The 12495-nt window shown below is 38.0% G+C and overlaps 2 protein-coding genes and 1 pseudogene across 2 annotated transcripts; 2 read left to right on the top strand and 1 right to left on the bottom strand.

Moving 5' to 3' along the window:
* The first annotated feature begins 220 nt into the window (after window positions 1–220).
* On the top strand, window positions 221–5037 carry LOC125204833 (DEAD-box ATP-dependent RNA helicase 7-like). The gene is made up of 14 exons (XM_048103573.1): window positions 221–900; window positions 1457–1591; window positions 1726–1866; window positions 1961–2072; window positions 2247–2317; window positions 2417–2571; window positions 2681–2792; window positions 3064–3165; window positions 3251–3311; window positions 3390–3558; window positions 3636–3732; window positions 3812–3906; window positions 4239–4372; window positions 4580–5037. Exons 1-14 carry the CDS (start codon window positions 394–396, stop codon window positions 4798–4800), a joined length of 2112 nt encoding a protein of 703 aa, XP_047959530.1. The 5' UTR covers window positions 221–393; the 3' UTR covers window positions 4801–5037.
* A 522-nt stretch (window positions 5038–5559) lies between these two features.
* LOC125206393 lies at window positions 5560–7876 on the top strand (annotated as a pseudogene).
* A 551-nt stretch (window positions 7877–8427) lies between these two features.
* Window positions 8428–10056, bottom strand: LOC125207420 (gibberellin 20 oxidase 1). Its single transcript, XM_048106750.1, has 3 exons — window positions 9409–10056; window positions 9013–9334; window positions 8428–8938 (listed from the first exon to the last, which is right to left on the bottom strand). The coding sequence occupies exons 1-3, from the start codon at window positions 9951–9953 to the stop codon at window positions 8669–8671; spliced, it is 1137 nt and encodes a 378-aa protein (XP_047962707.1). The 5' UTR covers window positions 9954–10056; the 3' UTR covers window positions 8428–8668.
* Between the last annotated feature and the right edge of the window lie 2439 nt (window positions 10057–12495).

Below are 12495 nucleotides of genomic sequence, written 5' to 3'. Positions count from 1 at the left end.
AAAAAATGGATGTTAATAGGAAGCGGCCCAATTTGAGATGTCATTACAAATATAACGAATGGAGTTTGAGATGGTAATGTTTTGATATGGTTTGGGCCTTGAGGTTGCGGCCCAATTTGCGGTCCTAATTCTACAATAGAATTCGACGGCCGCCAATTAAAAAATTCTGTGACCGGTAGGCCTATAAATACGCAAACCCTAAATTTTTAGAAACCCCTCTTTCATCCGCTGTTCCCTGCTTCTTACTGCCTTCAACTTGTGTTGCGGCAGCAGAGCATAACAGCCACCGCCCCCCTCCCCACCCTCGTCACAATCAAACACGCAGGGAAACTGTGTAATCAATCTCGGTTTTTTCTACTAGCTATACATACAGAATAATATCTATCGACCGTGATGCCTTCTGTTGTTATGGCTGATGCTGAGGTTCAATTCGCCGACGAGAAGAAGATGATGAAGAAGTCTCAGCTCGCGGAGGAGATGGAGGTGGAGGAGAAATCAGCTGAGAAAAAGACGAAAAAGTCGAGCAAAAAGACCAAATTGACCTCGGAAACTGATTCTAATCCCAAGAGCCCTGTCAAAATTAAGAAAGAAAAGAAACGCAAGGCTTTGGAAATCGATAATGAGGAGGAGAAAAGCGACACCAGCTCCGAGATGGGTGAGCCTGTGAACGGCTCGACCAAGAAGAAGAAGAAGATGAAATTTGAGGACGGACATGGAGAGGAGGAGGAGGAGGAGGAAAAAGAGGACAACCCCAACTCTGTCTCCAATTTCCGAATTTCGGCGCCGCTTAGGGAGACTTTGAAGGCCAAGGGAATTGAGGCGCTGTTCCCGATTCAGGCAATGACATTCGACACCATTCTCGATGGTTCCGATATGATTGGAAGGGCTCGCACTGGTCAGGTTGGGCTTCTTCACCTTTTCTCCTTTTATCTCTTCGACTCTACTGGTTACTATTGCTGCCTTTATGCTTTATTATTGTTTGTTAGGGCTGCTTTCTGCCCAATGTTGGATTTACATATGACTTGCTTCTCTTTTGTTTCTGTTGTGCATATGTTTTTCTTTGATTCTACCTTCAAGATGAGATCTTTTTGTCCCAACATATAAGCTTTTAGACAATCTCTGCAGATTATTTAAACATATTAGCTTTTAGATGAAATTTTATTACTCTTCCCAGCTCTTATTTGTAACTTCTGCAGTCTGCATGAATACCATAATGTCCATGACTCCAAAACTTATTGCCAATATACAGTAGATGATAAGGTTCTAGTTATCGCTGGCTCATTTGATATGGTTTCTGTAGCTATGTTAGGCTGTTGGATTTGCGACTACATCTCAGATTGTTGTACACTATGGACTATCTTATTGGTTATAATGAATCACTTTCCTAGTCTTCCATGTTCTGTTAGCCAACTTCTTTGTTTTATGTATCTAATTTTGCGTTTGTAATCTCCATCAGGGTAAGACTTTGGCATTCGTATTACCTATATTGGAATCATTGACAAATGGACGTGCTAAGTTTTTGAGGAAGACTGGATATGGGAAGGCACCAAGTGTTCTTGTTCTCTTACCCACAAGGGAGTTGGCCACACAGGTACTCTTATCTGTTGGGTGTATAGTTACATGCAGACTTTTTTCACACTTTTCTATTGAACTTTGGCCATATCTTTCTCCCAGTCTCTCTTTTATGAAATTTATTTTATATGCCTTGTTGTTTTTATGTTGTAGGTGGCTGCCGACTTTGAAGTTTATGGTGGAGCTCTAGGGTTGACTTGCTGTTGCCTGTATGGGGGCTCTCCTTATCCGCCACAGCAGAATCAATTGAAAAGAGGCGTGGACATTATTGTTGGAACCCCTGGCCGTATTAAGGTGGGTTGTCCATTTGTTTCTTTCTAGTTTCACTGTTTGTTCAATTGGTTCAGAATCAGTGTTTGTTAGTGTGTTAACGATATTTATCTGGCAGGATCACATTGAGCGAGGAAATATTGACTTCCGGTCCTTACAGTTCCGAGTGCTAGATGAGGCTGATGAAATGCTGAGGATGGGTTTTGTTGATGATGTTGAACTTATTCTTGGTATGTTGAACTTATTTCTTTCTATTAATCTTTTGGACCATCGATGCAAGGAAGTGCTTATGTTTAAGAGTATAATATTGTTGTGTCATATCATCCTTATTTGCATTTGTTATTCCTCTTGTTTAATTGCATATTAGTCAATTAAACTGAGTTTTCCAATATTCATTTCTGAAGGCAAGGTTGAGGATTCTAGCAAAGTCCAAACGCTGCTTTTCAGTGCTACATTGCCAGTTTGGGTTAAGCAAGTATGTTTATAATTTAAATATGTTGTCTATTTAATCTAGAATATTCCTCTGCAGACTGTCAACATTTTTCTCTGAATCTTACTTTGTTTGTGATATTAGATATCTACCAAATTTTTGAAACCAGACAAGAAAACTGCTGACCTTGTTGGTAATGAGAAAATGAAAGCCAGCACCAATGTAAGGCATTTTGTCCTTCCCTGCTCTGTATCTGCCAGAGCTCAGCTCATTCCTGACATCATTCGTTGCTATAGCAGGTTTGTTTTTTCTTGGCCCTTTTCATAATAAAATATTCATAATTTGCTTCTTTCTGTTTTGTTAAAGTCTTATCAGAGTTAAGCTTATAATCTCTCTTTTAAAATCCAGTGGAGGACGCACTATTATTTTCACCGAGACAAAGGATTCTGCTTCCACACTTGCTGGTGTGCTTCCTGGAGCACGTGCATTGCATGGTGATATACAACAGTCTACCCGTGAGGTAAGGAACTCTTTGTTTCCATATATATTTATTATGAGGAAAGTTATACTGCATTGGGCACCATTCAAGCTTTGGTATCTTATATCAATATTAGTCGGTCTGTTTAAGTGTATATATTCACTCCAGTAGGTTCTGCTGTTTGTTATGATGTCTCCGTAGGAAAAATGTTTCTCTAAGATCAGTTGTTACAAACAAAGGCTTAACTATGACTAGAGACCTTCACATCTTTTCTGTGGATGTCTTTTATCAATGTGTCCTTTGATGTTGTCAGGTAACTCTTAATGCCTTCAGATCAGGCAAATTTTCTACACTTGTGGCTACCAATGTTGCAGCACGAGGACTAGACATTGATGATGTCCAGTTAATTATTCAGGTCTGTTTATATCAGCATGTTCTTTTTGTTTGGCTAATATTTGTTCCCCACATGACGCTTAAATGAGAATCATTTTTGTGTTTAGTGTGAGCCACCTCGTGATGTAGAGGCATACATTCATCGATCTGGGAGAACAGGAAGAGCTGGTAAGTTACTAATATTTTGATATTTTGATTTTTACAAGGTGCCGGAGTTCTATTAATCATTTGAATACCTTTTTCCAGGGAAAAGTGGTGTTGCTGTGATGCTTTATGATCCTAGGATGTCAAATTTTTCTAGGATCGAAAGAGAATCAGGTGTTAAATTTGAACGTATAAGTGCTCCACAGCCATCTGATATAGCTAAATCTGCTGGTGTTGAAGCAGCAGAAAAAATCAATGAAATTTCAGATAGGTATATCTGATATGCATGCAGTTGTCTAAACTTTAGTACTCATAGCTCCTTTGTTTCTAACTCCACAAGTTTTGCAGTGTGATTCCGGTATTCAAAGCTGCAGCTGAAGAGTTACTCAACTCATCTGATTTAACTCCAGCAGACCTACTTGCTAAGGCATTGGCCAATGCTGCTGTAAGTCTATTTCTTGTACATGTATTAAACAGATTATAATTTGTTAGTTTTGATATGATATGTGGTCTTTGTTTTGCAGGGTTACACTGAAATTAAGAATCGGTCACTTCTCACTTCATTAGAAAATCATGTTACTGTACAGCTCGAGTGTGGAAAGCCCATCTACTCACCATCGTGAGTGATTGATTTTTTTAACTTCACCATATAAACACCATTACGAGTGCCTCAGTTATTTTATGCTTAGGAAGAATTATAAACACCATTACGAGTATACTCAATTAATTGCTGTGTCACAGAATCCCACTTGCTGTCATGCTATCATGCTTTACCATTTGGAGAAGCATCTTATGTCTCATTAAACTTGGATTTACCATTATACCATACTACCTTTTGAGATTAATAATGAATTTGTTTTTTACCTAAGAAAATGGATCCTTTATTTATTCCATAAATAGCTTCTTTTACTGCTGTCTGTGTAACCTGCTGTCTATGTAAACTATTGTCAGGTTTGCTTATGGAGCTCTGAGGAGGTTTTTGCCTGAGGAGAAGGTTGAATCTATAAAGGGTCTTTCATTAACTGCCGATGGGAAGGGTGCTGTATTCGACGTTGCTGTCGAAGATCTTGATGCTTTCCTTGCAGGTTAGTTTTTGGAAATATTTAGTTTTTGAAAATCTTGTTAAAATTTAATTGGCATAGAAGTGGGGTTCTGGAATGCATACATCTTGACATGTGATATGGTCTCACATTCGTGGCAATATCTATTTAATTTCCTACAGATTTATGTCCTATATTATTTGTATTTCTAAACTCTAATGTTTCATACTTGCTGCATTGATGGTTTTGCAGGGCAAGAGAATGCTGCTGGTGTGAGCTTGGAAGTGGTGACCTTGTTGCCAAATTTGCAGGAAAGAGAGCCATCAAGAGGAAGATTTGGTGGTGGCGGTGGTGGCCGTGGTGGCTTCGGGGATAGGAGAGGTGCCAGATTTGGTGGTGGAAGAGGAGGGGGTGGTAGAGGATCCTTTTCTAGAGGTCGTGGTGGTGGTGGCAATAGGAACAGCAGATGGTAAGCTTTTTCATGTGGCTGCAAACCTATTGGCAGAGATGCAATTGCCCAAGGGGCATCAAATTTTGGTGTTGGCACATTAATAATTTTATTGTTTTTTTTTAGTAGTAGTTTTTGTGTTTTACGAAGTTTTGTTTTAGCAATTTTTGTTTCCTTTTCTGATTCGAACACCTCAATTGTACTACATTAATTATTTGGGAGTTCTTTATTATTTATTGGGAGTTCTGAATTTTTGAGTTGAGTTAATTGATTTCCTTAATTTGTTTATTCCTTTCTTTGTTTGTAATCAACAACGTTGGGATTAATCAATGTTCAGCTGCACTTTCGCAACAACATAGGCCTGTCAATTATTTCAAATCCATTTCCATACTATAGAATCGCCAAATTTATTTGCGGATGATCGATTTTTTCTCATCTCTTGCCTCTTTTCTCCACGTCAAGGGACAACAAGATTGCAGGAATACAGTTAACTTTATCAAACTTTCATTTGCTCTGTTTGATAGAGATTTTCTCATAGTTGGATAACAATGAAACCAAAGACAAAACAAACCTGTTAGCTCCAATATATCTGCCACATCCCAAAAAAACACTTAAGCTAAGACAAAAAAACTACTCCCTCCATAAAACAAGATATAGGACGATGACTTTCACATAAATTTATTAGCCGGTATACATCAACTTTATGGTGTATATTATATGAAAGAGTCGACATCCATATTTGTTTTCAGAAGCTTTGATATATGTAGGTTTCTGCATCATATAACATCCTAACCACTTGGTTTCTGCATCTAATCTTTCCTCCGAGTTTTAGGAGATGAGTATGCCCGTATTCGTTTTGGCTTTGCTGTTTCTCCTGCTGGGAGCTCTTGCCACAAGATCTTTCATATTGACTCTTCTTTGTTTTCCCCTTTACATTGTGGCCGGTTTTATCGCGTTTTCACTTTTCACTTATGTCAGAGAACTGATATCATCTTCTCATAGGCCACCTGTGGCTGGACCAATGATAAATCAGCTCATACACTTCCGTACACTTTTTGATTACCAGATCAAACTTGCTCTGAGGTACCGCACATACCGTCTGATAACTGACTCGCACAGTGAAGTATATACTGCTGATCCGATAAATGTTGAATACATCCTGAAAACCAACTTCCCCAACTATGGAAAGGTATATATAGTAATTTGGAGTTGTCGAGTGCTAATGATATTTGAGTCTCCATCTATTGCATTTCATGCAGGGAGAGTACAATCGTGGTATTATGAAGGATCTATTTGGTGAAGGGATTTTTGCAATAGATGGGAAGAAACGCCACCAACGAAAGCTTGCCAGCTATGAGTTCTCGGCCAAAGTCCTCAGAGACTTCAGCTGCTCCGTGTTTTCGATCTAATGCTGCTAAACTAGCTTCCAAGGTTTATGCAGAAGCACTGGCTAATAGAGAGATGGATTTGCAGGTCTATATCTCCCATCACTTTTATTATAATTTCTCTAATTTTGTCTATGTTAGGTCAACCATGTCTTAGCATCTTATTCTGACAATGCCAATAAAAATCATAGATTAATAGTACCTAGTTTGCAGATATGATTTTCACTTGATTAGTATCTTTAACTGCATATAGTAATGAAGTTGAAAATCTTATTTACAGGATATGCTAATGAAATCAGCAATGGATACAATGTTCAAGGTGGGATTTGGGGTTGACCTCGATACTCTATCTGGATCAGATGAAATCAGTAACCAGTTTATCAAAGCCTTTGACGACTCCAATGTCATTGTATATTGGAGATACGTTGATGTATTCTGGAAAGCGAAAAGGATTCTTAACATTGGCCTTGAGAGAAATCTCAAGGAGAACATTCAAGTCATCGACAATTTTGTTTACAACTTGATCCACCGCAAGAGGGAGCAGATGAGGAACGAAGAGGTCAGTCTGAACTAGAGTAACCCAACAACTCTCATGGTTTTATGCCATTCATTTTTTGATAACTTTTTGTTGGGTTTAGGGTGAAAAGGAGGACATACTATCTAGGTTTCTGATTGAAAGCGAAAAGGATAAGGAGAAGATGACTGATGAGTATCTGAGAGACATAATTCTTAGTTTTCTCATCGCGGGGAAGGACACATCAGCGAACACACTTGCTTGGTTCTTCTATATGCTATGCAAGCATCCATTGATTCAAGACAAGGTGCTACAAGATGTGAAATTAGGTACAGAGGTCAGAGATGAATCATCGGTTGATGAATTTGTGCTCAACTTGACTGAGGCAGCTCTTGATAAGATGCAATATCTACATGCTGCTCTTACAGAGACTCTCAGGCTATATCCTGCAGTTCCTGTGGTAAAAAAATTGATAAGAGACACTGAAATGAAATGAGGCTAATAAGTTAATAAAAGTACTAATAATCATGCATAATGGTGTTTGCTTATGGTTTTGCAGGACGGGAAGTCTGCAGATGAAGACGGCATTCTGCCCGATGGCCACAGGATAAAGAAAGGTGACGGCATAAGCTACATGCCGTATGCAATGGGGAGAATGCCGTATATCTGGGGAGAGGATGCTGAGGAATTTCGGCCCGAGAGATGGCTTGAAGATGGTGGTTTTCAGGGTGAAAGCCCTTTTAAATTCACTGCCTTTCAGGTTAGCATTGTTTCTAGAAAACCATCCAATTATATTTGATTTGTTTTGATTGAATTAAAGTTGTGATTAGGGTGGACCTAGGATATGCCAGGGGAAGGAATTTGCATATAGGCAAATGAAGATTGTTGCAGCAACCCTTGTGATGTTCTTGAGATTCAAGCTTGTGGAGGAGAGTAGGAATGCTACTTACAGAACTATGTTCACTCTTCACATGGACAAAGGCCTCCCTCTCTATACATTCCCTCGCCTTAACAGTAATTAGTGTTATTTCCTTCCTCAAAGTTTCAACTCAGGACTTGTAATCTTTTCATAATCTTTACAGTAACAAACAAGCTTACGAGTTTGATGAGAAACTAACAAGGTGGCCCAACCAAGCCCTAATCTCCATAAACAATGCATGCATCTATATTCTAGTCTATGATGAATTTAATTCCTTAATGGATAACAGACTTTATGATACTTATTGTTTTCAACTTTATGAATGGATATATTCCGACATTTTATCCATTTCTACAGAAAATATACAGTATTTAATTATTCAGTTGCTAGCTGTGATCAAGTAATTTCACTTTGCTCCTTTTTTCAAATGTTGTTGGCATACTCTGTACTTTCATGTGTTCATTGTTCGAGTGTTGAGGAATTAGAAGTGGAACCGGGTCCCCTAGCTAGCTAGAAATACTATATAACTGATCTATCCATTTTAGTTTATTTATTTATTTTAGATTAAATAACTTCAAAATAGATGAGTTATCTATCCTATTAAACTGAGTATTAAATCGTGTTGGTATAATTGTATGAACAAAGTGTGATTTCCTAATAATTTTGATAGAGTACAAACTAATTTTCAAATGAATATGAATTGTTTTTTTTCCTTTTTTTTTATTAGTAACGTAGTAGTAGTAGTTAATATTCGAAATTCACTACTTCCGATTTATTCATTAGGAGAAAAATAAATGAAAAAGGCAATATGCTTGCATGTAAAGACGAATCTAGTGCGAGGAAGGTTGATATATATATAGTCCAATCATATTGATGTAATATACACATCATCATATATGTATAGGAGTATATGAAATTACAAACTTTCCAAAACTACAAAAGTAACTAATCCCTTAACCTTGATTCCATTTTCACCCTGATCTATTTTTGTTTTGTTTATTAATTTTTTCATTTCTGGAGACGACATGCAATAAAACAAAGAAAAAGTGGACAAAACGATTATTGATGGGATTAATTAATTAGATTGTTTTCCTGATATTATCCAATCCGAGAAAGATCGCAGCGTATTCATATCAGCACGATAATGCTTCTGCGTAAACTCAAGCAGCGCCGGCCATTGGAAGTCAGGGTACATCCTCGGATTCTCGCCGTCCACCAACCCATGCGGCGGCGCCACCACCTTCTCCTTCCTCGGGCACAAGAAGAAAGCCAGAGACTTCCGTGGGCTCTCGCTGTTCACCACCGCTCTGTGCAAACAGCTTCTATATCTCCCATTTGAAAGCGCCTGCGCCCAAATTACTCATCAATTAGCATTAAAATACATCATTAACAGTGCAATTTATATTAATTAATTAGTACCATAAAAGTGTCGCCTATGTTGACTACAAAGGCCTCCGGGTTAGGGCGTATGGATCGCCATTGATCGTCGACGAAGACTTGCAGACCGGCGACGGTGTCTTGGTGGAGGATGGTGAGCGATGTTGGATCGCAATGCGGTCCGGTGCCTAAGGTCTGATCCGGCCTCTGGCATGGCGGATAATAGTTGAGTCTCATTATCGACTCATTTTCTTCGAAAAAGTTTCTGAAATGCTCTCTTCCCACTCCTAAACTCATCCCCAAAATCTCCATGATTCCGAGGGAGAGATTGCTCATCGCACTGCAGTAGTCCTGGTATACTCTCCTGCAATTACGGATTACAATTTGTGTCAATTAATTTTCATGAACTCCTTGTAATTCAATTCTGTTTTGAATTACCCTAAGTGTGCGAAATTTTCCCCCAATTTGGTGCGGAAGTAGTTTTCAACAATGTGAGACGAAGCTTTCTCCGGCGAATATTGGAAGGAGAGAGTTTCCTTCCATGGAAGGTTGGAGGAGAATCTGCCGGTGAAGCTGCTGGCGTAGCCGCAATGCTCGCCTTGCTTCCGCAGAGCTCTCTGCTTCTCGTGAAGAGGCTGCTCGAAGAAGCGATTCATGTAATGGTGCGCGTCGGCGATGAGATCCGCGTCGACGCCGTGGTTGACGACGAGGAAGAATCCGTGCTTGCGGCAGGCCTCGGCGATGAGGTGCGACGCCCGCTCGGAGGCGGAGGGGTCGCCGGAGAGGAAGCCGCGGAGGTCGACGAGCGGGACGTCGAGCTCGAGCGGGTTCGGGTTAGGGCGGTCGTTATCGGGCCAGATGAATTGGGGAGGGATGTTGGATTGTTGTTTTAGCAGCGTAGCGTCGAAGATGAGAGACCTGTTTGGGTGATCGTAATTGCGTTGGGGGAGGGAATGGGATGCTTCGCTCGCTATGGTGCTCATTTTGCATGAAAATGTTGTAATGCTCTTCAATATTTGTATTTTGGGAGATTTATATAGGAATATTTTGGGAGGGGTTTGGGAGGTGTGATGATAGAAAAGCCAAAACGCCGTTTGTTTGGGATTTTTGTGAACAAAGTTAGGTTCCTTTTATAGGCTCTCTTCGCATACAACAAAAAAGGGATTGTTTGCAAACAAGGGCTCTAGGAGAAGTCTTTTTACAAAACAGGGCTCTTACTCACTCGATAGAAATCGTTTCCAATGGATTTTGGCGTTTCCTTTGGTAAGCAAGACGGCTATCATCCTTTCAATGGCGTGTTACAACCCTAATTAATCTACTAGCAACGCAGTAGCCAGTAGAGACTAAAGAATTATTATGAAAATTGTTCAATTGTAAAGATACCAGTGCATGTGAAAGTAATGACTTCACTTTTATAAATATATAAATAAATACTGGTGTGTGAAACTCATTAAATTACTTAAAACATGAAATATATTACATTAATTCATAAATAGTGGTGTGTAATATAAAATTTTAGACCTCTCGGTGTTGCGATGCATGGCATCTTTTCTTTTTGAATATATTAATGCTTTGTTGCATCCTGTTGTGATCCAATCTAATTAACTTCTTCGTTATTATAGATTTATGTCGAGAGAGGGTGGAGAAAATTTTCATCGGAGCTTTCTGTGATTTCAAAATTTTGAGTTTGAGCCCTCCAGAATCCAACTATTTGGTTATTAGAGTCATCTATATTGTTTTAACTTTTGGTAGCTACCAGTACATAATTCTAAAAAGTGTTGATTATTTAAAAATATATTAATACTGCGTCGCCAAAATTGGTGAGTTACACATTCTTTATTACTACTACTAGTACTAGATACTGATAATCATTAGGTATGATCACAGACAAAAAACCCAACTTTAGGATAAAATAGTCTTAATTTCTATGGAAGCGCCTCTCCCTTTGTGCTTTCTGAGGTTAGTATTCAAATTGGAATGATGTAGTATGAATTTTGTAAGACTTGTAGAGTTGACTTGTCGTAGTGAAGATTTGAGTTGCTTCTTTATTTATATTGTGTTTGTCTATGAATGCCCAACTCAGTTCCCCAACCTCGTTGCGTTCCATTCCCAGTCCCACCATATACATGATAACACTTGCGCCTCTAGATTTATACTAATACAATAAAATAGATGGGAGTTTAAAGACAAGTAGTATTAGTTTCTATATTTGGCAAGACAAAGGCAGATGGCTCCCCCAGCCCTATCATTTCCAAGGCTGTTTGGTGAGAATTAAAAAATTAAATGGAAAAGGTGGTTTTTGCTTCTATTGAGTACGTGTTAGAATACCCTCCAAAATAGGGGTGACTTGCCATTTTAACAATTCCCGATGCTTTGGTTCTACTATAAATGGAGGAATATGGATTCTTATAAAAGGCTGTCGCTCTCAATATTCGTGATTCAAATTTGCATCCCACGTCCTTTATTTCACTTATCTATACATTTACTTTGATCAATTGCAACTCTTTCTTCATTTAAATATCTTACTTTTATTTTTTATTTTTTGTTTACTACACAACTTTCAAGTATTACTTGTTTCGCCCCTTTTGGACATCTGACAATACCAACAAACAAAATACGTGTCCCTCCATCAATTAACTAATAAAAATGTAATACAAAGGTTTAATTCCCAATTACGAAATAAGAATACCAATTAAATAATATTGAGAAATAAATACAAATACAAATCCAAATTATGTGTAATCAAATCCTAATTGACAAATTTAAAAGCAAAAAACCAATTAATAATATTGAGAAATAAATATAAATCCAAATTACGTGTAATCAATCCTAATTAACAATTATAAAAGCAAAATCATAACACAAAAATGGAATTGAAGAGAAAATCAGAACATAACAATGGTGTATCCGTGTACGGTACAAAAGTGAAACTGTAAAAAACGGTATTCCACTCCGTATTAATGGAGTCATTTTTCTATTTTTAGAAAGTTTCAAGTTAATTGAATCATTTATGTTTTAGCAAAAAGTAATTCTCTCTTTTACTTTATTCATTCTCTATTTAACACATTATTCTTAAACTTTGCAATGAAAAGAAATGCATCCATTAATAAGGAACGATGGAAGACATAATTTGAAACGTCAGGAAAAGGAACTAACCTATCAAGGAAATGGTATTAAAAATTAACACAAAAATATGTTAAGATGCTTCACGTTTGTCTGATTGTGTAACACTGTCCATTCCTTATACCCCCTTTCGGCATTAATGTTGGATTCACGCATAATTATATGTTCTAATTTATTTTCTTGAAAAGTAATTTTTAACCTTTTGTCGCATTAGCAATAAGGAAAATTTTGTAATGCTTGTCCATAATAATGAAAAGCTTGCTTGCAATCTATCCTCATCGATGTTAACAATATTTGTTTATTGTTGGTGTGCACAAAATATAATGTGAAATTGTGTTATGGTTGTTAGATTATATGTGATCTTGACCCAAAACTAAACTCCTCACATAAGACGAATTAGTT

The sequence above is a fragment of the Salvia hispanica genome, chromosome 2 (assembly GCF_023119035.1).
Source record: "Salvia hispanica cultivar TCC Black 2014 chromosome 2, UniMelb_Shisp_WGS_1.0, whole genome shotgun sequence".
In the NCBI taxonomy this organism is placed as follows: domain Eukaryota; kingdom Viridiplantae; phylum Streptophyta; class Magnoliopsida; order Lamiales; family Lamiaceae; genus Salvia; species Salvia hispanica.
Note: the sequence above shows the minus strand (reverse complement) of the source record. Positions and strands in the feature narration are given on the sequence as shown.

Bases quoted from the DNA above. Each gene is read 5' to 3' on its own strand.
- LOC125204833 (XM_048103573.1), top strand. From the start codon at position 394: ATGCCTTCTGTTGTTATGGCTGATGCTGAGGTTCAATTCGCCGACGAG. The intron at 3,733-3,811 runs GTAAGTCTATTT...TTTGTTTTGCAG, and splicing joins AGGCATTGGCCAATGCTGCT to GGTTACACTGAAATTAAGAA. The intron at 4,373-4,579 runs GTTAGTTTTTGG...ATGGTTTTGCAG, and splicing joins TCTTGATGCTTTCCTTGCAG to GGCAAGAGAATGCTGCTGGT.
- LOC125207420 (XM_048106750.1), bottom strand. From the start codon at position 9,953: ATGAGCACCATAGCGAGCGAAGCATCCCATTCCCTCCCCCAACGCAAT. The intron at 9,335-9,408 runs GTAATTCAAAAC...CCGTAATTGCAG, and splicing joins GAAAATTTCGCACACTTAGG to GAGAGTATACCAGGACTACT. The intron at 8,939-9,012 runs GTACTAATTAAT...ATTTGGGCGCAG, and splicing joins ACATAGGCGACACTTTTATG to GCGCTTTCAAATGGGAGATA.